The following is a 24,603-nucleotide window of genomic DNA, read 5'->3' as shown; positions in this document are numbered from 1 at the left end:
CCAGATGCAGCCTCAGGAGTACACAATGGAACATACTCCAATAGTTAGAGCAAAACAAGTACAGCAAAACATATGGCCTTCTAGATCAGGGATGGACCTTGAGTCTCTGGCCATCCTTGGATCCTAATCTAGCCCCCCTGGTTTCCACAGATGACCATGCCTCATTTCAGTGGCCCCACCTATTTTCTTTCAACAGTTAGCTGGTTTCTCAGTTTTTGTGCCATTTTTTCTCCCAGGCTAAAAGGGTGAAACGAAGGCTTAGTTATTGGCAGTAAAAGCTTTAATATTCTAAAATATGCAAGTATTGGGAGGGGAATTTGGGCCCCACCATTTTAGCCTCTGGCTCCCTGGAATGAAGCTCTTGAGAGAGTCTCTAATATGGAATTTTTTGGCCTTCAGTTGAAACAGGTTCTGTGCCTCATGTGCACAAGGCTAGGCTCTACGCACAGATAGGCCTGACACAGGGCAGCTTCTTGCATTACAATGTCAACTGACTTGCTTTGCCATTCTGGCTGTCCATTTCAGCCTAGATTTTGGCATCCCTGTAAAACAGCATCCAGTTTTTCTTCCCCTCTCCTCCTCATACCCTTGCCTAGAAATCTTCCCGAATCATTCCTGCTGGTGTCACTGAGATGCTGTTGATCCTTTCAATTTACAGCAGCCCCCAATGTTCTTCCAGGAGAGTTTAAATAGGGTAAGTGATGTGGATCACTGGCAGTTGCTCCTCGTGTCAAATATAAATATATAAAAATCCAGCATAATACTGTCATGAGACTTTATTTATTTTGCCATAATTTAACAGAGGCTTTTGTTGCAATGGTTTGGATTGGCTGTACATTTTCACTGTATGTACAATTCCTTCCTTCTTGCAACACATCCTCTTCTGCAGTTTCCTCAGGAGACTCGGAAAGCTGGCCTTGACCCCGCATGCTTGTGAGATACTGTCTTCCATGAAAATGTCTGTCTGCCTTTTGCATTCACAGTGGAAATGCTCCATGGGAGAAGCTCTTTCCTGAACACTCTTGATATCAATATTTCATGGTTTTGATTTAAAATCTAAATGCAATGTGTTGAGGGAATTAGAATCGTAACACGGGTGGCTGAAAAGAGCAAATAACATGTCTTCAGTTGCTGACTAGGTTCCTTTCCATTCATCTGGCTGTCAAAGCTGAGTGCCCTTATAAACATCCTTTGTCGAACTGTAGTATTCCGTGCTCTGACATAAGAGGACTTAATGAAGAGACACTTAAGACGAGCAGCATCAATAGGCTGGTATGATGACTATCTCGGTTTATCACACAGCTGCATCTGTGACACCAAGCACAGTATGCCCAAGTACTGCTGAAATTTTTATTAATTATATTTATATACTGCCCAATAGCTGAAGTACTCTAGGCAGTTTGTGGCAGTATAAAGAAAGTAAGCCTACCAACCTCTTAAAAAACATTTGATTTTCACTGCCCACTTTCCTTTTTATAAATGAAGTCTGAAATATATTCAAAGAAAGGCATTTAAGCTTTGCTGAGAATCCTGTTTTCCCACTCAAATTTAGTGGGAAATTTGCTCCAAGTAGGTTCCTGGAGAATGTCAAATGCTTGGACTCACTTGAGAATTTTGAGTGCTTTTGACTGTGTCCAGAGCAGGGTCTTGTGTCAACCTTAGAGGGACACCTTCCCTCAGACCAGGTGATTTGCTGTGTATGGGAGTCTTGAGGCATTCTCCTGCTGCCTGTACCCCATAGAGGGCCTTTCTGCCTTGGTATAGAGACCTCTTGAGGTAGGGCAGGACAGTGGGAACAAAGCAACTTACCACATTACAGCTCCTTACTAATGGGGTAGCACAACTTGCAAGGTGGCACGTTGACTCTTCTCGCTGTGGATCCCAAGGCTGTAGTTGTCTGACAGACAAACTGGTGAGCCTGGGAAAGTAATCAGATATCACTTCTATTTTTTGCATTAATATTAGTCAAGGGATATTGGAGAAATCTGCAGCAGACTCAAATGAGTTCAGTTTTTAATGAACTTGATCCACAGAGTCCATGGTGGATCAGGTTTTCCTGAATTGCATGGATTCTGCAGACTCACAAACTTTTTTGATTTCTCACAATATGGTATCCATATAGTCCTAGAAAAATATGCAAAATAGAAATATACTATTCAAAAAGGTATACTTATGAACGATAGTGTGAAAATGTATATTTGGGGTTTTGGTGTATTTTGAGGGGATTTGAGTGATTTTGGAAGTATAGGTTTGCATGAATGCAAATTTGTGAAAATATGCATGAATACATTTGTGCAAACTCTGATTCCATCAATGAGCATAAAACAGAATGGAAGATACCTGATGATCCATGAAACACAGACTGAAATCGTTCAGTTTCTTTTTTACTCTGAACCTGTAGATGAGAAGAGCTCAAAATCTGGGGCCAGTCCAGTAAAATGATCGTGTCTTTTTAAGAATTGGTTGCACACAATGGCCTGTAGCTCTAATGATAAGCCTGTGACCTCTAGATCTTGTTAGATTACAGCTCCCATAAACCCTCAGGCATGCTTGCTGAGGCTGGTTAAAGTTGGAGTCCAATGACACCTGGAGGCATCCTCATCCCAGTCTGTGAAGCTATCAGAGGTAGCTGAAGTATCATCATTTCCTGTGGTGTACGTGTGAACCTCCTTTGTCCTGCTGTTGCCTCTGATTAAACAGAGCTTGTATGTCCAGGGCCACCTGCATCTACAAGGCCTAGGAATGGGGAAGATGGTAGGATGAGTGTGGACAGAACAATGAATGATCCACCTGTCCTGCCACCTTCAACTCTCTGGACCAAAACTAAACCAGCCCATGTCTGTCTTCAGCCGCAAATATTCTGGATCCAAGTGCGAACATTCCCTTTTTCATGTGCTTTGTTCTCCTTAGGCCTGTGCACACCGTTGGAAAAATGTCTACTATGAGACTGAGTATATTCTTCCACATGGCTTTTGCAACATCATCCCACCCAATCTAGGCTCCAATGGTAAAAAATTAATCCCTTGCTATGAAGGTAAGGAGTATTTTTATTCTTGCATAGACTCTTAGTTGTGATGGAGCAGTGGTTGTTTATTCATGTCACCAACAGTTAGTGATAATTGTGGCACTCAGTACATTTTAACAGTCTGTCCTCACATTGTATTCCTTTTATATTGTATTATTATTGTTTTTATAATTTAAACTGCAGTGTAAACTATCCTGGGAGAAGTGTGTGTGTTTGTGTATACAGGTAAAGGACAGTATGGAAATACCGGAATAATCTCTTTAGCACCTGCACCCCTGCTTTGCTTCAATAAAAGACTTTAAAAAAAGGAATACCAGGCATTTAGGCTGAATATCAAGCATTTAAAAGCCTAGTGTGGCAGCAATGGGGAAAGATGTCTATCTTTCAGGAAGACTTACCTGGGGACAATTTCAGTCCCACAATACTCAGTAAGGCAGACTTCTAAGAAGCATGTTTGGGATTGTCCTGTTAATCTCCCGTTCTACTGAGTAGCCTTCAAACATTTCCAATCTAGCACTCTCCTTTAGCTGAAACATGCAAGTGTGGGCTTATTTTTTGCTCCTTGTATTTCTGTGGTGTTACCTGCTGCTACAACCCACCTTGTGGGTTTGTCTTTCTTTCCCCTGGTTTGCTATTTGTATTGAAATGGGAAAAGGTGCTGGCTGATCCTTTCATCTTCTTTTCCTGAGGGTTGTGCTTAATACTCGAACTCTCTTGACAAGGCGGATTCCTTTTGTCAGAGAGTTGGATTTAGTTTGGATGGAGCTTATCTATGGGCACATCTTTTCATGCACAGATTTTCCAGCTCTCGGGTTTCTTCCAAAGCCAGAACAGGTCAGTAACAATGGAGGAGTTGAGAGAACACTCAGCATAAAACTGGCTGAGCTGAACTGGATTTTAGCTTGGTGACTGATGATGTGGTTAAACCTTCTTTTCATGTGTCAACTGAATACATTACATTATAATATAAAATTGAGTTTTAGGGAGGAAAACATGGCATGGAGACTGTAAGAGTTTATACTTTGGAGAATTAAGAAAATTAACAATTGTTTGGGGGAAATTTGGGTAGTTCTTGCTTTCCCAAATGGAGCTGTGAATCCAGCCCATCTCTAATAAAATGAAATTACAAAATCTTCCCACTTTGAAGATTGTCTTAGTTTCTTTTTCCTTTCTGATGGCAGGATCAGTCTTGAGGGACTGAGAAAATTCATGCGCATCATGCAGTATTTTCTTTTCATTAGACACTCAGATTCCCAGATAGAAGCACATCACCTGTCTCTGTGTGTGTGTGTGTGTGTGTGTGTTTTGTCCTCTTTGGGACGCATCACCAATTTTGAAGAAAAATGCTTCAGCAACTAGATATCAGTCAGGGATTGCTGTAAAAATAGAAGTGCGTAGACCCAAAGGCTGTGAAGCGGCCAGTGGAAAATTGACAGTTTTGGTAAGGCCTGCTATGCATTGTATCATGCTACAAACTGGAAAGTCAGAGGGTTGATCACTTTGTCTGCCAGCTGGCAAATTCCACTGTCACATGGGGTGACCAAGTTTACTTTTGGTGAACTCTGTAACTTTCAGCTTTTACATGCAGTTAATTAACTTGGTTTTCCACTGAAATGATGGCTGCAATCCACTTCTCAGAAGGAGCCATGGTTTGAAATTGACTGGGATCCTCCCTTCCTTTAATAATCCCTATCAAATGCACCCTCCAGGAAGAAACAATGAAATCCTTGGCTGGGAGTCTCCCTCTAAAGAAGGGACAAATGGAAATCAAGGGTGGGACAGAACCAGTGGAGGAAGCAGCTGACTCCAAAACAGTTGTCCAGTAATCGCTAAATGGAAGTTTTTGAATTAGTCAGATTTTTGTGCACTGTTTCCATTGGTAACAAATTTTAGGATTGGTATGAGGTATTGTCATGGCCGTATGGGTCTCCAAGGCCATATGGGTCAGATTCAGGAAAAATCTCCTCTTAGGGAAACAGTGTCTAAAGGGCCACCAGATATTTGAATCCCCAGCCCTGAGGCTACAGATAGTGTTCTGAAAGCATCTTAGGGGACCGGGATAGGAGGAGTCTGGAGAGGCCAGAATATGAACTTCCCAGCTTCACTTCCTCCCATCCAGCATGGTCCAGAACGCAGGGAAGGAGGATGGGGAGATAAGGATCCCCCCACTGCTCCTCCTGCTCAATGTGCAATGACCGTAGGATTCTCAGTTTGGGTAGGCATCATGATAGGACATCTATGAGGTATAAGGAGCAGGGCATTTAGGACATCTCTAAAGTCATGCCATAGCTTCCACCTCCACAGTCACTGTCCGCACAGAATTCATGCATCAGAGAGGCACTGATTTTCATGAATATACATCACGTGATTTACAACCCTGATTACCCAGGGGCCTAAATCATGTGGGGGCCTCCATCAGCCCTGTGGAGTCCCCATCCACACACTCCAGAAGTTCTGGAGAACATGATGATGGCAGAGATGAGGGTTATGATTCTAGGAATGGAAGTAAGCATGCAGACCCACTGTCCTTTTTTCCAAATCAGCAGAATGGTAAACATAATTTTGCATCCATACTGAGGTGTGCATTCCCTCAGTGAATTGTGGGTGCATAGGAGCGTCCCATGCTTGTCAACTTGCATGCTCAGGTATGTGTCATGAAGAAGTAGCATTCATTACTGCAGATTTACCAGGTCAGACACTGCTTCCTCCACTGAGTTCTTCCATGTGGACAAGTTTCCAGTGTGTGAACTGGATCATAAGTCAGGAATCTAACCTTGCCATGCAATGCTACCGGTCATTGTTCCAGTTGTAGGCAGGTGTGGCAGGCACTTATCTCCTTGCGCTGCGCCCCAGTAGGCATCCGACTGCCTAGGGAGTTGTCATCAGTTACGACCACACAACATGAGAGTTGTGTGGATCCTGCAAACATTAGTGGAGACCATCTATTATAGAATGACCTTCCGAGAGCAATTCGCCTGGCACCATCATTACATTCTTTTCGGCACCAGGCGAAAACATTCCCATTCTCCAGAAAATAAATTATTAATAAATTATTCAATACTGTTCAGTTTTAAGGCATAGTTTTATATTGTGTCTTAATTTTAATATATTATTTTAATCTATTCATATCCGGCCCGAACCTTCAGCTGCATATTGTGTATTTTGTTGTATATTGTTTATTATTATATGTGTACATGTTCTAGTATAAAATGCGGATTTTACTGTTTCTTGTAATCTGCTTAGAGAGTCCTTGGGACTAATTAACTGCAGAATATAAGTCAAAATGAATGAATGAATGAATGAATGAATGAATGAATGAATGAATATTAGAGGAGGTTGAACTTAAGAGGCAGCCTCTAGTAGGTGAGAGGAAGCCAAGGTAGAGGGACAGGGGGCAAGAAGAGTACAGCTTGCAGTTTAGGCTCTCTGACTGTGGTTGCCAACCACCATGGTATTGGCGAGCCCTGGCCAATCTCTTGGAGGACGCCACTCCTAAAAACGTGTCCCTCCCCAACATCCACCCACTCACAAACACACACAAAAGGTGGCATATGGCCCAGGAAGGATTATATGTCGCTTCTATCCAGGCAGGATAACTGGAAGCCAGTTAGAATATCCTGGAAAGTGGTAGGGAAGTAGTGGCCTGGAATAGGGAAAGTGGCAGGGAACATAATTTTATTCTTACCAGGCCTTGTGGATTAGCGAATGTTTCAAATCATTCACCCAAAGACCCTGCTTCTAATACTGTGGGAATTTGCATTCATTTAACTATTGGCATGGATACTGCTCTTGAGAACTTTACCTCCTTGTGCAGCTGGGAATTGCATAGCCGGGGGTGGGGGTAGGGGGTGACCAGGGCAGGCCAACTCCGTAGTGGGACTGCCTTTTTCCTGCGAGTGAAGGAACAGGGGGAGTTGACAGGAGTTTGCAGGAGACAAAGAAGGAGGTGGATTTGTGGGGTCTGAGCTGAGCTTCTCGTTCAAAGCTCAGTCTCTCTTTGCTTAGGCTGTTGGGTCATCTGAGCAACAGGTTGGCCCCTCTCAAACTGCTTCTCCCTTTTCCAATTTCTGTTTGAAAAGTCAGGTGGAATTTTGGCCAGTAGTTTGCTTGTCTCAGTCAGTTGCTATGAATTCCTGCGGGGTGGAGGGGGTCAGACATATTCCACGCTGGAGTGAGCAAACTGGGAAGCTTAGCACGGGACTGTTCTAAGAGGCAACGATGGGGTGAATTGGTGGGGTTTGAGCTGAGCTTTGTAGCTTGTTTGAAGCTCCCCCTCTGGGCTTAGCCTGCTGGTTCACCAGACTTAGCCTTTTAAAAAAAGAATAACTTGGGAGAGAGCTTTGACTGGTGCTTTACCTGACTCTGAGATATTGTGGGATGTTCTTAGAGACATACAGTTGGTATTTGAGGGATCGATTAATTAATTGAGGGAATGGGTGTGTACAAACTAGAGCATTTTGTCACAGTCATACTGAATGAGCAATAGATACCATTCCGAATGACCTTGTGAATTACATTCTGCGGTGAAGCATTCTTCAACAAAAGGAGGCCTGGACAGAATATGACATTCCTTTATCTCCTCCTGCTACTTCACAAAAAAAGTTTAGTTTTAGTAAACAAATACAAATTTGTTCTTTGCAAAGTTTGCCTAGCCGTATAAATAATTCATGATATGGCTTAGCGGAGACATGCTGGAGGTCCAAGTTTAGTTGCCTTTTTTCTCCGAATGTCATATGTACTTTCCCAATAATTAGTTTTCTGTAATTGTTGTGGGGTGGGTGAAGGGACAGCCTTAACACAGAACAGCTGCTGCTTGTCCTTTCTGCTGATTTCTCACAGTTCCTTTGGATGTGGCAGTGATGATAGATTGAGCCGAAAGCACAAGATGCACAAGTGGAGGTGGAGGCAACCGTACAGATTTCAAATATTTGTTTTGGTTGCCATACCAATAGAAAGGGATGGCAGTCAGATGACTCTTTGCTTCTGCTCCCCCTGCATCAGTATTTTGTGCCTAGGGCTTTGTGTAACAACAATGCTCAAGGTTGATGATCCAAAATACTCTTTATTAGGATCAAGCAAATTGTGATTAGGGAGTGTGCAAGCTTGCAAGTTCTCCAGGGCTCTGTATTAAACTTGGTAGCACAACACGTGAGGGATGGGAGAAAAGTCAAAACCATAAACCAGAAATGGTGACCACAAGCTCTGGTTTTGCCAGGTTTTAAGAGCCAGAAAAACAAAATCTGTATCATGTTTACAGTAGAGTAGTCATTGGCCTTAGGGCTGGATTACAGTTTCCATTAGGTGCCCTGCACTATTTTTTTTTTTTCCTTTTTAAAGATGTGGCTGGTAGATAGAGATGTAAACTTTGTTTTGGCCCTAAATCACATGGTAGGGTAGAGGAGGCTGGCTGCTGGAGATGTTTATTTCCAATTTGTGGAGGTTTTCAAGGACAACTATAGTTGGGGGTGCAATCAATGTACTTGTCCTCACTTTTCTCTATTACCAGAGCATTTAGAAGGCCTGAAGAAGACTCAAGTGTATTATATTTGGATGCATTTGGTTCTAACCTAAGACTGCCAGTTCTGCCCATTTTGATAATTGTTGGTGTGCTGTCGATTCTCATTTTCAGGTTATCGTCTATTGCATCAGAGACCACACTGAGATTACTTAGCTTTTGTGACCTCAGGTCATTAGAATAGAAGACATACACTTGAATGGTCCAACCCCCAGTTCCATGCAGGATCCAGTCTCCCACCCAGATTCTAACCAGGCCTGATGCAGCTTAGCTTCCAAGATTAGGCAGAATCAGGCACTTCAGGCTATATGCCCTCCTGCCCCCTAAGATCGGCAGCAGAGGCCCCCCTCCGGGAACCCTCTTTGAAAGAGGTCAGGAGGCAGACTATTCGGAGGAGAGTCTTCTCTGCAGTGGTGCCCGGACTATGGAATGCGCTCGCTAGAGAGGTCTACCTGGCGCCGTCGTTATGTGCTTTTCGGTGTCGGGTCAAGACCTTTTTATTTGACCAATATTTTAATATATAGTGTTTTTAATTGTGTTGGATTTATTGAATTTATTTTAAATGGATTAGTTTTATGCTCAGTGTAGAGCAGTTAACTTATTTTATTCAGGATTGAAATATTGTTGTAAGCCATCCAGAGATGACAGTAATGGACATTCTACAAATTTTCTAAATAAATAAATAATAAGTATAGAAGCTCTGTTGAATACTTTCTGATTTATACCATGTTTCTGTTTGTCCTTAAAACAAATCTTAATGATCCAACAAAGTTTTATCTCCTTTATTTGATAGTGGATGCAGGAGATTTCTTAAAAGTGTTGACAGGTTCAGTTATTATTTCGTTTTCTTTCTTTCTTAAATAGAGAGCTTCTGTGGTGAGGTTTATTATTAAGTTCTTGTGGTCTGTTAGACCATGAGGAATAAATTTGGTTTTGAAGAGACAATCTGTAAAATGATACCGTGTACATTCTTTGTAATTTAGCAATAGGTTGGTGGTTGATTCTTCCAGGGTATTACCAAGCTACATGGTGGGTGTTTTCAGAAACCAAACCGCACTGCATTCCCACCCTGAAATCTCAATTAGCCTGGGAATATGTTGCAAGAAGCAGGAAATGAGGTCCTACTGTTCCCCATGGCACACTGATTTGAATGTTAATTTTAGCGATTGCTCATTTGAGTAAAACCGGTCCAGGTTAGAGCTCTGAAAGGACTGGAGATTCTTAGGGCACATCTATGCTGCAGTTTGTTCCAAATTGATTTTTTATTGTGAAATTTAAATCAAACAGAAAAAAAGAAGAGGGAAAAAACACTTTTTAATGACATAAAAGTTAATATATCAGTTTCAGTCCATGCATATGGAATGCATATATACACAAAAATATGGCTTTCTAGCAGTTTTACATAAACTTCAACAGCACTGCAAATTTAAACTGATCTCACATTGGTTTAGCTTTTTTTATTTTCCCTAGCTAAATCTGCAAATTGTAGTGAGAGTATGAAAAAGTACTTAAAAGATACTTTGCTAATTACATCCCTAGCAGAGCTACAATTCCTGGGAAGGCTTGGGCAGTAGTAACAACCTTTAGCATGTTTGAACTTTGGTTTAAATGTGTAGCATGGATGTACCCCAAGTTTCTGAAACTCATTGCAAGGCAAGTTGAAATTAAGGAGAACATTAAATTAAAGAAACCACTGGAATAAAATAATTGCCATGGGAAGCTTATTGGATATATCAGGCAGGAAGCTAGACAGTAATTGTATTCTATCTATAATGAGAACATGTAATACCACCCAGATACAACTAAGTGCAGTGCCACCTAGTTACTAAACAATATATGACACAGTTTTTATCTCTGTTTAGTTAGTTAGAAATGACGTAACCCCCTCTTTCATGGTTCTCTGTCCAGAAGAGCTTACCTGCTCCAGTGCCCTGCTGGCACGGGACCATGGAGGGAAGGGAAAACCTAAGGTGAGAAAGCAAAGGGGAAACTGGGAGAAGGCATAACCAGGGATTAATAGGAACAGATGCAGCGAAGTGGTTCAGCTTCGTCATGCTTGGGGACCAGCCAAAGGGTTTAGCTAGTTATCCTTTGATCAGTATTTTAATTAAGCCACTGCAAGTAAATCCTCAAGCCTCTGTTCACATCCAGCCTTTATCATGCTTGAGATTTCTGACTGGACTTTTACCCTAGATAGTGCGGTTTGTTTACTTCTGATTTAGAGGGATTGTTATACTGTTGCTTCCCCTTTGGTGCTCAGTTTTGACAATACCCATGCACTGTGGCAGAGGAGCCCGGTTTCCCAACGTTCCCTAAATCCCAGAGCTTTCGCAATATTGGCTCTGCTGTGGGCCTCCTGCAACTTGGCACCAAGCCACACATGTGGAATACAATGTGCGTGTGTGTTTGTGTGTGGGGGCTGTGCAACTATGAACCATGTGCATCTGGCAGGGACTGATGTGACGATGTCTCCCCCCCCCCCTTTATTTCTTCTTTGTGTTAGAGTATAAGAAGAAATACGGTGAAGAACATGGCTCGTGCCAGGCTGGAATAGCCGGCTTCTTCTCAGAGGTGAGCAGTGGAGTTTTGGAGAGAAGTTCAAGGCTTCTGCATGGTGTACTCTAAAGGGTCTTTGAACAGAGAAGCATCCCTTTGGTCCTTCTAAGTTCAGCCATGCTCTTTCCTCATGTTGATATAGTCTTTGATCCTATGGCTCCGAATATATGCTGCTGTGTAGGACTCTGTGTGATTCACATCAATACCATGCACACCAGCTGCACTTCAGTGTTGCACCTTTTCCCTCACCTCCAGCATATCCAGAGAGAGTACTGGAAGCTGCTTTGCAGCAGCCAGGACCTCCAGGGACAACTCCCAAGGGCCAGATGATGTTACAGAACAATCTCCTCCTTGTCAAATCACTACTCCCAAAGTCCTGTCCTGACTTTGCCTGGCCTTCTTTCCCTGCACCCTGAGAGGCGTAGGCGTTGCTCCACGCCTCGCTCACCAAAGAAAAAGGACTCAGCTGGGGAAATGTTTCTGCTAGCCTATGGCTGAATATAATTCTGGCTTTCCTTGTTCTTTGTGTTTCTCCAGGTAATACCCGTCACTTCCATGTGTATGCGCTGTTGAAGAACGATGCAGTGGGCCCATATTGTGCACTTGAAATGGACGGGACCGAGTGCATGCTGCAGTTCCATTCCCTAATCACACTGTGTCAAACCAGAGACATTTCAATGTTTTGAAAGATGGCTTTCTTTCTTAAATCCCTCAAGCTCTGTATCATTAGTTGCTGTGGATATGGGGTGGAGAAGTGCAGGCCATGCATTCATTTCATCACTGCCAATGATTAGGGGTAGGACTCTAACCCTGTGTAGATTGTAGGCTTTACAGATTGAATGTTCTAGGTTCAAGCTCTGAAATTTCCAGTTTTTAAAGGAAAGTTTCAGGTAGCACTGGGGTGAGCAGAAAGTCGTAGCTCTCCAGCTGTCTTGGTCTTCACCTCCCAGTTTTTCTGACCATTGGTCATGCTGGCAGGGGCTTCTGGGAACTGGAGTCCAGAACATCTGGAGATCTACCTTCTGTTCAGCCCTGAGGTGGTAGGTAAGGCTGTTGGAGAAATCTGTAGTAGATTCCAGTTAGTTCAGATTTATATGAATTTGACCTGTGGGTTCCACAGTGGCCTATTTTTTCTTCTTAGCTGCACAGATTCTGTGGTCTTGAGGACCAGTTTTTCAAAGTTTCCCTAATTTTATGCAAAGTTAGTTGATAAAAAAAAATAAAAAATGCAAAACATAAAAAAATACTAACCAAAATACACCTTCCTCTTATGTGCAAAATGAACATATCCATTTTGGAGGGAATTCACACACTTTGGAAATGGAGAGTTGCATCAGTGTAAATTTGCACACGTGTGCAAACACATTTGCCCCAAATCCAGTTCTGTCAGTGAGCAGGCTATGGGGCAAAATTTGCACGACAGTTTGTGCAATACAGATAGAACAGATTTAACAAAGTTCTCACACCCCCAGTGCTGAGTGATACGAAAGACTTCTGTTGGAGAGCTGCTTCCAGGCACATTAGACAAGACTGGGCTGGATGGGTGAATAAGAACAGAACTGACCTTTATGAGAACACAACGCTAGACATTGGCCACTGTTTTTGGTGGCAGCCATGTGGTTTTGATTGTGTCCATTTCTACCTTAGCCAAAAATGGAAGGGAAAGTACCTGGGGTACATTTTCAAGCCTACTTTCTATTTGGCCCAAAAGAAGTACTCATTCTGGATCATCTAAATAAAGTTTTTGCAGCAACATTCAGATAGTCCGGTGGGATCTTCCCAGGTTAATCTGAAATGGGTGGCAACCTTTGTGATAAAGCATTTGATCACAGGAGCTGTGTCAGCAGCAGCTGCTTCCTGGCTTGTCTGCTATATCACACAGGCTTTGTTTCCCATGCTCTGAATCCTCGTTGCCTATTCTCCATTCAAAAGGTGGCTTTGAACTTTGAGCTTCAGCCACTACAGAATGAGCAGGAAACATAGACAAATGGGTTCTGGGTCAAATGGGCAAGAGCCTAATATATGAGCACTCAGCCCTGCTAACGTACTCTGTCCTCTACTGTGAGACGGGTCAGTGGGTTGTCCCTAAGGGACAGCCACTGACAGAAATAATGCATGTTTACTACAGACATAGATATTCAGCTGGCTGCTATAACTTCTCTGCTTACCTATATTGCAATAGGCATGTCATGAGATCCAGGTCTGCTGGAGGAGAAAGAGGCAGTGCCATATGCCCAGAATTTCTGAGATGAATTTTGTGAGTGCCCATTGTAGATGGCCTAGGAGGAGTTTTGTGGATGGACACATATTTAAAGAAAAGCCTCAGAAAAGTGGCAGGATATATTTGTTTGCTGCTATGCCTCTGTTCACTGTATGCGCCATAGATTTGCACCTAAGCTAACTTGGTCTTTTTTGTAGCAATTTGCAGCTGACTTTCAGTGGCCAAGCCATAAGTGTTATTTCTTTCATTGCCAGCAGGGCTGTAGTACCAAATACCAGGAAGTAGCCATGTGCACGTGGGCAGCACATACACTCTGGAGGACCCTCCCAAGTGTGGCTCGAGAGGCAGCAACAGTAGTAACTTCTAGGCACGCTTGCCACTTGCCTGTTCACACAGGGTTTCTCTGACCTGTTAGAGGGACTGTTCCTATTCTGTTGTTCTGTTAGTATTGTAAGGTTTTTAAATCCTTTAAAATGTTTTAGATGGGGAGGGGGGCTTCTCTCTTTTGCATCCTCTGAGGAGTGTCCAGGTTTTAGGTCTGGGCAAGGCTGAACCCTGAAAGTGGGCCAATTCATTTCCCACAAATCTTTGCCTTTTTGAGGTCCCTTCAAACACTAATATCGAAGCGTGTAGTAAACACAAACCCTGGTCTTGGTCAATTTTACTGTGGACCGCCTGGTTCTACGGTAGATAACAAGTTGGAGAAATGCCAGGTAAACTGATGTCAGGAAGTGTTGGACCTGTGTGTGAACCATGGAATTGCAGGCAACAGCTTCTCAGAAAAGTACTTTCAGGTCCTGCACTGCCTGCACCCACCAAGTTTTGCAGTTAATCCTCTTGGGCAGGGGTCGGCAACCTTAAAAATACAAAGAGCCATTTGGACCCTTTTCCCACAGAAAAGAAAACACCGGGAGCCACAAAACTTTTTTGACATCTAAAATGAAGATAACACCGCATATATCGTTTTTTACCTTAAAAAAAACTGGTAAACCAGTCTCGTCAGCAGTGAAAGCAAATGAATCTGCCCACGTAAAATTAAATGTTCTGTTTTCTTCTGAAACTTTTCTTTTCTTGGATTTATCCATGATTGGCCTACTGGGGGTCGGAAAGCTCAATAATCGCATGCCGGCAGGTGTCGCACATTGGCGGTTGTGACGCATATTTTGAGCGACAGGGAGGCACAGCAGAGGGATGAAAGAGCCACAAGCAGCTCCGGAGCTGCGGGTTGCTGACCCCTGCCCTTGGAGAAGAACGCATGTGAAGGCTTGTTGTTGCAGCTGAACCTTGTTTGAGTAGGAAGGTCTTCCAGAACTGTGGTATCCTCCTGTAGTATTTACCTTTCTCTCTGTTGTGCCTGAAGCCCCGACAGAGGCAGCTACTCACGAGGAGGTCTTGTGCTTGGGACCCTGTACCCGAATGTCAACCCCACAACCTAGCTTGGGGGTGGCTGAACAAATAGCTGTACCTCATCCTGACCCTCCGCCCATTGAGCAAACACCTGAGCTTACATCAAAGCAAGAGAGTCCCGAGGGAAAAGACACTATGAGTTCTGCTCAGAGAGAGTTTGAGCAGACTGCCCCACCTCCTCCTGACGCTGAGCTTCCTGAGCACGACACAGGAGACGAAGGGGGCGGGATAGACTTTTCCCTAGCAACCAGTTGGAGAATTCTGAGGAGGTGGGAACAAAGGCAAGCCTTGTTACGCCTCAGAGAGGAAAGGCGGGGCCAAGATAGCTAGTCCCAAGTGGGCTCGGGGAGAGACCTCACTAAAGGATTAGCATCTGCATTGCAAAGACCTCAACAGTAGAGCTTATCTGTAGAGTTGTAAATCTTGTAGATAAGTAGCAATAAAGACTTTAGTTTTATTGCTTGTGAACGTGTGGGTTGTTTACATGTTGAGCGCCATCTCAATCCTGATGTCTACTTTGTTCCACATCCTTGCCACTTAGTTTGGCCTTCAGTCCCGAGTAATTCTATGGTCTTGACCACAACCCGCTGCCATGGCTTCTGGTTTTCATCTCACCTGTTGCCCTGGCAACCAACTACCCTTCTTTGGTTTTAACTAGAGGTGGGTTCACCTAGAGGAATATTGCGTTTTCCAAGGACAAAAAAGAAAGGAAAAAGTGCTTCTTCTCAAATCTCTGGATAGAAGGCTTAAATGCCCAACGTGACTCTGTTGGTGATGATGGTTTTGCTAAAACAAGATCCGTACTTCTCCCTTTATGTTTCTTAATCTGCCAGTCACTTTTGTTTCATTTTTTAGTACTGCTCCCAACTAGAAATATTTTAAGTGCTAAGTAAAAATTAAATATTTATACTATTACTTTATATATGCATAATTCACATAGTATTTGCTATGCTGGCATAATTGCGTACATCCCTTTAAGGCCCAGTCCAGTGAGGTTGTCCATAGCCCTCTGAACTTGGAGCCAGTTTGGCCATCTAAATGCACAGCCTTGGACAAGAAGGAGTGTGTGGCACCACACAATGGTTCATGTGCTGGTGGAGCTTGTCTCTTCTGCTCTGACCCCCAAAAGACCACCTTGGGCAAGTGGTAGCTGGTGTGGTCCTTTCTGTGCTGGCTGCAAAGGCATTCTGGATTTGGAATTCCAGCTCCAACCTTGGACCTGAAACTCTGAAAAATCTTATGGCTGTCCAGAATTTATCTAGTGGCCATAGGCTGGTGCCACCAATGTTTTTAAAGTTTAAATAACTAACTTATTTCAGTCTCTCTTAATTTTTCCTTCAGTGCATTACTTCAGTATTCTAGCAATTTAAATTTCTGGTCTTATGCACAACTGAGAAGCCTCAAACATTTTAATTGTGCAGTTTTAGCATGACAAAACTTTTCTTTTGTAGGAACTCGTCGTCATGGGAGCTCCAGGATCTTACTACTGGACAGGAACCATCAAAGTACTGAATCTCACTGATAACACTTATTTCAAACTGAATGATGAATCCGTGATAGCCAAGCGGTACACATACCTTGGTAAGTGATGCTTAATTCCCACCCATTTTTAGTCTCATAACTTGATTATAATCTGGACTTTCTTGGATATTGCTTTTTACTCTGGCAAGAAGTATGCATATGAATCTATAAATGTCTGATTACTTTAGGCAAATAGTCTAAAGCAATACATTCTGGGGATCCTGTGCAAGCTTGGGCAGCAATATTAAGCAGTGAGTCAGACTTACGTACCACTACTGACCTCCTGCAGTGATAGAATGAGAAGGGAGTATCAGATGTCTTCCGGGGTATTCTCTCAACTTCCATCAAGAATGTTGTGGCCAGAAAGCCACACAAGTTGGGCATGTGTCTCAGAATCTTATGCAAAGTGCAGGAATACCTCAGCAGACCAGTGTGGAAGGACTAACAAAAGGCAGAACATTTGAAAATGATGAAACTATAGGTTGGGGTGTAATTTTTCTACTCTGAGAATTTGTGAAGCTTAGCTTCCATGTTATGTTAAGCAATCAATTTTAAATATTGTAGCTTTCTTCTCCTGTATCCTGGGGATTTTAATTCTTTGAGACCCATGTAGGAGTATATGTAGCCATCTTGCGTTGGATGTTGGAGGAAGAATGGGGTATAAATGTAATAAATCAAAATTTAAAAAAGAAAATGCAGAGAATGCTGTAAGATAAATATTGTCGATCTAATGGTTCATATCCAGTCCCTGGTGACCATTTATTCTGATTATGGAAATATTGACAGACAGATGTCCATTTGAATGCTTTTAAAAACTGGAAACCTCTTTTCTTCAGCCTACTCTCCCTGTTTGCTTGTTTAAAACCCACTTAGTGAAAGCCACTTGAGAATTGCTAAATGAGAGATGGGTGCATGTACTGAGGCTTTCCATTTGGGTAGAACTGAAAACCCATGTTAGCATGCAGATAACTTGCACATAGCATGCAGATAATAACCATGCAGCTTCCATATAGCCTGCAGTGCCTGGTCCTACCTAATCTTGGAAGATAAGCAGGGTCAGGCCTGGTTGAAATCTGGATGGGTGACTTCAAATGTTGTGAACCTCCCAGAGAGCTTTGGCTACAGGAGGTATAGGAATGGATTCCAGTAGTAGTAGTAGTAGTAGTAGTAGTAGTAGTAGTAGTAATACACCCATAATTCATAGCACAGAGAGGGAGAGGAGGCTCTGAAGTACAGAATGGAAAAAGAGCTTTACAGGAAAAAGAACTCAACCTTTTCTGCTGCAGAAACTTCCTATCTTGTACCATATTTAGACCAACCTGTAGGACAATGCCATTGACCTCTCTTTCAAATAAAGTTTGCCCATTTGATGTGTACGTCTATTAAAACATTCTTTCCCAAGTAGAGTTCTTGATAAAGCATCACCTTGGATCCTTCCCTGTCCCTTTTCCTTAGTTTTTTCCAAGAAAGTTTGGCATACCAGTCATGGGAAAGAGCCTCGCAAAGGCACATCTAGCCCAGCATGCCTATCCTGCACTGGCCAACCAGATCCTCATGGGTAGCCCACAAGGGAGATGTGAATGTAGCAGCACCTTGCTGCTCATATTCCCCAGGAGATGGAAGTGGGAGGCACCACCTCTAACATTGGGGTAGCTTATCGCTATCATGACTGCTGGCCACTGACAGCCCTGTCCTGCACGAATGTCCAGTCCCCTGTTAAAGCTATCCAGTTTTGAAGCCATCGCTACCTCTTGTGGTTGTGGTTTCCATGCTTTAGCTAGTGCACTCTGTGGTTCTACTTTTCGGCAACTAAGTGAACATACTTTGGTGTAAAGGGAAGCTGTCTCTCAAGTGAGCCTGAAAAATAGTTTCTCCCACACAGATAAGTCTGTCATTCCTCTGGTTGTTTGCACTTTCTGTTTTAGTGCTTCTCTTCTTTCCTGTGAATTCTGTCCCTTAGTTCCTTTCTAAACCAGGCTATTTTCTGGCTCAAGCTTTTGCCGTGGCCTGCAAAGCTTCTGTCTACAGTTCCATTATCTTGTCTTTGAGAATACAGTTAGTTCCTTGTTGTCATTTCCCCTCTTGAATAGAATGCCAGCAAGTTCTGAAGAAGCAGGCCTCTTGTGCTCTTGGGTTTTTCTTTCCTAAGAGGCTAATTTATTTGCCCTCTAGGAGAAGGGAAATACTAATCTTACCTTCATCCAGATGGCCAACTTGTTCCTTGGATTGGTTTCCTTTTCTGAACATGTTTGTCATTTCTTTCCTCCGGTCGCCCTGATTGTCCACCCTAAAAATATTCCCCTCAGGATATGCAGTGACAGCGGGTCATTTCTCTCAGCTGACAACCACGGACGTCGTGGGTGGAGCTCCCCAGGATGGAGGTGTCGGAAAGGTATGGCTTGTATACTAATAATGTGGTGATGTTTGATGTTTCATTTCCTGGAAGAAAGGATGAACACAAGAGGGTTGTACTAATTTCAGCAAAATCCCTGGGAAGTGTTTACATGTATACCTCGGAGATATTGCAGGTTCCATTTCAGACCTCTGCAATAAAGCAGATAACACAATAAAGCAAGCCACACAAATTTGTTGGTTCCCAATACATATAAAAGTTATGTTTACTCTATACTGTGATCTATTAAGTATGTGATAGCATTATGTCTAAAAAAAATACATGCCTTAGTTAAAAAATACTTTAAAGCTAAAAAAATACTAACCATCATCTGAGCCTTCAGCGAGTTGTAATCTTTTGGCTGGTGGAGTGTTTTGCCTTGATGCTGATGGCTGCTGAGAGATTGGGGTGGTAGTTACTGAAGGTTGGACTAGCTGTGGAAATTCCTTAAAATAAGACAACAGTGAAGTTTGCTACATCAATTGACTCTTCCTTTCACTAAAGTTCTCTCTGTAGTATGCGATGCTGCTTGATAGCATTTTACCCCCAGCAGATTTTCTTTCAAAATTGGGAGTCAATAATGTTTCTAAGTTATCATCAGCTTTGGTTTGTTGCAAACACTGCCAACTCCCCCTTCCCTTCAACTTGCTTCCACAATGAGGCTTTTATTATGCGATTGGCTAGCATCATTCGTAGTGTTTTACATGGCTCTCAGAAATGGTTGACTTCCCTTTATAATGCTCCCATAGCTTCACATTGCTTCTTCCATCATATTTCTTATCAGGAAAAAAATCCATGACAAGTAAAAGATGTAGTTTGCTACATTAGCCTTTTTTATTGCTAGCATCCAATGTTCTGTGTTTATAAGCACTTTTAAATGTAGGAGTAAATTACCCAGAGACATAGATCAAAGTCCTACTTCACAAAACAATAATTTGGGACAGAATTAAATTACTTTGTATTTTTTTCTTCAACTTTATAGGTATACATTTTCCGCACTGATAAGAGATCTGGTTCCTTAATAAAGATTTTTCAGGCATCGGGTAAAAAGGTGAGTAATTCTTAAACAAAAAAGACTGGTAGTTTTCACTTTCTTTAGAATAAATAGCTACTTTTTCTCAGTGCTTCTCACTAATTCTGATCCTGCCTCCTCACATACATATGTTTTGATAGCCAGTATGGTATATCAGTTCAGAGTACTGGATTGGGACTCAGGAAATCTGGGTTCTAGTCCCCAGTTAGCCATGAAATCCACTGGGTGACTTTGGGCCAGTCACTGCCTCTCAGCCTAACCTATCCAGAGAGTTGTTGAAAGGATAAAATGGAAAGGGGAACTTTATTAGCTGCCCTGGATTCTTTGCAAGAAGAAGAAAGTGGGATATAAATACAGTATAAGAGTAACATGTTTTAAGATCACACCTTTTGTTGAAGTATGGGCTAGGGCCAAGCCACATTACATTAAACATGTAGCCATCACCTACAAAGTTTTTTCATTTTTATTCTAGAGTAGATACAGAAGGCACATCTAGACTGAGACTCCAATATTGAGGGTAAGGGAAGTTTAACCCTCCATGCTGATATTCCAGCTTGGATTAAAACCCCTTTCCATGAGTGCAACCTGCATCTTTAAATAGTAATCACTTTTCCTGAAAGGTTCACTGATTGTCACTATAATTTGCAGGTGTACCCTGTGCTCTAAATCAAGATAGTATGGGGGTAGAGGTTAAAGATCTTCACTCCTCTTCCTCCTCAATGTTAGTGACCTGAGAAAAAAATGTGACCCTTTATCTTTATTGTAGTATCAGAAAGGTATAATTGCTAGTTGTATCTTTACAGTAGTATGTGGTTTGGGTCTCCAAGGCATTTTGCTGCCTCTGGAGCCCCTTCTAAATTCAAGTCCATAATACCCAAGACCAGTCAAATCGTTTGCCTCTGAGACAGAAAATCCCAGGTCAAATAATTTATCGGATTAAATGATTATCAGCTTGCTGCCATTTTGTAACACCCCAAATCAACGGTATGAGGTGGCCATCTCACTCTCTTTAATGCAGGCTTGGTCTTAGCTATTTCCTTTGTACACATAATAATTTTCTACATGGATACCTTGTCTGTGCAGGTATATGATAACTTTCAATGTAGGTGGCAGCAAACACATGAAGTTATCTGTGAAAAAAAATCTGTGTATAAAATATCTCTTGGTCCTGTTGTCCAAACTTCTCAAAATATATCAGAAGTAAAAGCTTTTTATTTGTAAAATCTATATGTGAGGTACTTGTAATGAGGTGCTAGAAAATTATGAAAAGCCTGGACATTTTCCAGTGTTCAACAGAAAAGGACCTTGTTTTTCATACATGGGTTTCCATATTAAATTGGGCTTTAGCAATCATCTCCCCCCTTTGGGAAGGGTTCTGAAGGTTATAGGTCAGTGACGGCAAACCTTTTAGAGATGGAGTGCCCAAACTGCAACCCAAAACCCACTTATTTATCGCAAAGTGCCAACACTGTACCTAAATACTGTGGTTTTAGTTTAGAAAAAAACGCTCATATATTAAAATCTTTTGTCTTAAAAGAAAAACACAATAACAGAGCTTTCAGTGATATAAACAGCTTTTTATTGAAAGGTAAATATTTGCATTTTTTAGTCATTTTTTGGTGTTCAAGACTTGGAGTCTACAAAAACACAAAATTAAAAAGAAATGAAGCACCCAATACAAATCTATCCCTATACCAAAAATAGCTAACACTATTAGTTATATAATATATATATATATGCCTGCCCGCCCCTTGAGATCAGCGGGAGAGGCCCTTCTCCGGGAACCCTCCATGAAGGAAATTAGGAAGGTAAGTACTAGGAGGAGGGCTTTCTCTGCGGTGGCGCCCAATCTGTGGAATGCGCTCCCCAGAGAGGTCCGCCTGGCACCGTTGTTATTTGATTTTCAGTGCCAGGTGAAGACCTTTTTATTCAAATGTTATTTTAATTGTTAATATTATTTATTTATTTTATTCTTTGGCCAGGGCGACTTAATTTATACTGTTAAATTATATTGTTTTATATTATGTTATTTATTTATGATTGTGAGCCGCCCCGAGGCTTCGGCGAATGGGGCGGCATACAAGTCCTATAACTAACTAACTAACTAACTAACTAACTAACTAACTAACTAACTAAACTAACTAACACACATAAAGAATTGGTATTCCCTGAATCAACAATCTTCGGCAGTGATTCTCAGCTGGGGTTCCTCTTGAATTTGCTGATCAGCAGCGCAAGGGGACAATGTTCCACTGACCACCAGCGCAAGGGGGCAGTGTTCCACTGACCAGCAGCTTTTGGCCTGCTCTGAAAAAGGCATCTGAGTGCATTTTCTACCTTGTGGGGGCTTCTGCTAAAATCATAGCCAGTCCAAGCAAATATATATATCCTTGCTCTTGTTTTCATAAACTCTTCACAAACAACTAAATATGATGCTGCAGATTCAAATATGCCAGGGGGACAGCACAACATTAAAAGAATCTCAGTTTCTTAATTAGAATACCTCTTTGCTAAATCTTAGATATTCAATTTCAGTGTTTCATAAGAAAATTCAAAGCTAAAATCTTGCGTTAAAAACGAATGTATTAAAACTCACAGCCAGTCCAAGCAAATATATGTATCTCGTTGGCAGCACACTGACCGGCCATGTGTAAACTCAGACAAGTCGTGGCTAATGAGTTGCGGCTTGTGATGTCATTACCTGGTGCCACTTCTCCTTTCCGAGCATGCGCATGGCTCCTGTGTGCGCTGTTATCCGATGCTCAGCTGCTGGGGCAATGCTGGGGCGACTTGGCTCGCATGCTGACAGAGAGGGCTCTGCGTGCCACCACTGTTGTAGGTGATTCAACAGGCATGCAAAGATAAGCAGTCTATATCCGAGAATGTCTCTGATAGGGATGGATGAATCTGCCAATAATTTCAGATTATTTCACTTTCTCATTCTTCAATTCTTAAGTTTGGTTTGTCTTGAACTTTGAAATTCCTCATTCTTCAATTCTTAAGTTTGGTTTGTCTTGAACTTTGAAATTCCTCATTCTTAAATTCTGTCAACCTGAACTTTGAAGTTTTTTTTTTCAAAAAGTTCACATGAAAATTCAAAAGCATTATCAAGCATATTTTCCTTTTATTTGCATTTTGGCCTAATATACATATTTTTATACCTCTTCCTAATATGGTGCATTTTTACTGTCATTTCCCCTAATATTCACATTTTATACATATCTTCGAATTAAGGGATTCCATTGTGAAACTTGAAGGGCAAATTTTGAAGTATAGCTGCGCTTTAGCTTGCATAGTGGCTGGAAAGTGCAAAGTTAGGTAGCTTGGCATTCCTTCCCCATCCCTAGTCTTTGAGCCTTCAGTTGCTCAGGCTGAGGATCATGGCCAGAGTCTGAGTTTTCAGAGGATCTGGTGAAGCCAATTGGCCCTTTGTGGCTTGTGGCACTTGCTGAGTTGGTACGCTCAAGGCCACTCTCTGGCCATACACTGGAGTTCCGCTGTAGTGCCGCACAGGCCACGTTAGTGACCTGGGCTGCCTTGTCTTTGAGTGTCCAGCAGGGGCCACTGACACAAGCCCCTGTGGAGTTGCTCCCCTTTTCACCATTGCAAGTGTGTTGTTCTCCTGCCTCCTTGCTCTGACTCTGTTGAGTGACGCTGTCGAGAAGGAAGAGCGATCGATAGGGTTGGGATTTGGGCTACTCTGGTGGCCAGAACTAGAGCAACCTCCACCAGATTCACAGGATCGGTCCCAGGGCCGGCTGGAGTGCTCAGTCCCCTGATGAGCGCTGGCTGGGAGTCCTGTGGGGAGAGCTATGGGTGAGCAAGCTCTTCCCTCCAGCACTGGCCTCAGTAGCACAGGTCCTCTCGCTAGTTGTCGTGCCTGCATCCTGCCTGGCTGTTCCTTCTCCTGTCTTGCCGTGTCTCTTGCATCTTGCTGTGTTGCCTCAGCATCACAGGTCTCTCTGCTTGATGTTGTACATGGTCTGTATCCTGCCTTGCTGTTTGTGTCCTGCCTTGCTGTGTATCCCATCCAAAGTAGCTGCACCTCTGCTTGTCCTCCTGGTTCTTGACCCTTGGCTTGTTCCTGACTACATCCTTGTTCTGCCTGAAAAGTACATCTGGTTCCTGACCCTACAACTTGGACTTTGCAATTGGACTTGCCATTAAACCTTACCTTTGGACTCTGTCTCAGCTCAAGTTCAGTTGCCCTGGTTCTGGTGCCCCTGTCTCGTCTCTGGCTGCCCATGTCCCAACCCGCACCCAGACAGTCTCTCAACTTGCTCACTGGCAGTCAAGCAAGCAAGTAATTACAACCAAAAGGGGGGAGGAGGAGCAACTGCCTGTAACAAATGTGATGAGAAGGTTGATTCACCAAGTCAGGGGCCCTGGAGTGTGTCTTGCTCCAGTTGCCTCAAGAACCTGGAGCCAGTACTACCAGCGGCTTGTTTTTCTGAAAGGCCACCGTTATAGCACCTAAAGTCAGGTACGTGACTGTTGCTTCCACAGCTTTCACTGCTAAAGACTCCTAGTTCCTTTTAGGAAATTGGAAACCATATGCAAGCGAATGGTGCCAGATGTGAAAAGCAAATTGTTTAGGTTCTCACAGTTGTACCAGGTCGCCCACGCTGCACAATAATGTTGCATTTGGGTAAACAATAGCCTTTTCCCCTCCGAGGTTGTCTAAATCTACAGTGACATATTTATGTATCCAGTAACAATCTACAGTCACTGCTTTAAAAAATGAAACCTCTAACAATGCTCTATGGAAGTCTTATAAAAAAAGAAGAGTCCAGAAGAGGGGAAAATGCTAAATGTTCGATCATCAACTCATGAAAGCAAGCAAATTAGAGATCTAAGCTGATAGCTTGTAGGCAGCTCGTAGGCAGCGCCTGTGATTTTTCTGGACTCAAAGATTTAGTTTCTTGCCATGCGG

The 24,603-nt window shown here is 42.6% G+C and overlaps 1 protein-coding gene across 2 annotated transcripts in view; it reads left to right on the top strand.

Annotated features, from left to right (window-relative positions):
• Positions 1–24,603, top strand: part of ITGA9 (integrin subunit alpha 9) — a 267,401-nt gene that overhangs the window by 42,444 nt on the left and 200,354 nt on the right. For both annotated transcript variants that reach the window (XM_044454873.1, XM_044454864.1), the window contains exons 4-8: positions 2,911–3,034; positions 11,044–11,111; positions 16,176–16,305; positions 18,552–18,637; positions 19,620–19,688. In XM_044454873.1, coding sequence (XP_044310808.1) covers positions 2,911–3,034; positions 11,044–11,111; positions 16,176–16,305; positions 18,552–18,637; positions 19,620–19,688 — 477 coding nt within the window. The remainder of the gene's footprint in view (positions 1–2,910; positions 3,035–11,043; positions 11,112–16,175; positions 16,306–18,551; positions 18,638–19,619; positions 19,689–24,603) is intronic.

This window comes from Varanus komodoensis, unplaced genomic scaffold, assembly GCF_004798865.1.
Source record: "Varanus komodoensis strain SLA01 unplaced genomic scaffold, ASM479886v1 scaffold10, whole genome shotgun sequence".
Taxonomy (NCBI): domain Eukaryota; kingdom Metazoa; phylum Chordata; class Lepidosauria; order Squamata; family Varanidae; genus Varanus; species Varanus komodoensis.
The sequence above is the reverse complement of the archived record's forward strand: the minus strand, read 5'-3'. Positions and strand labels throughout refer to the sequence as shown.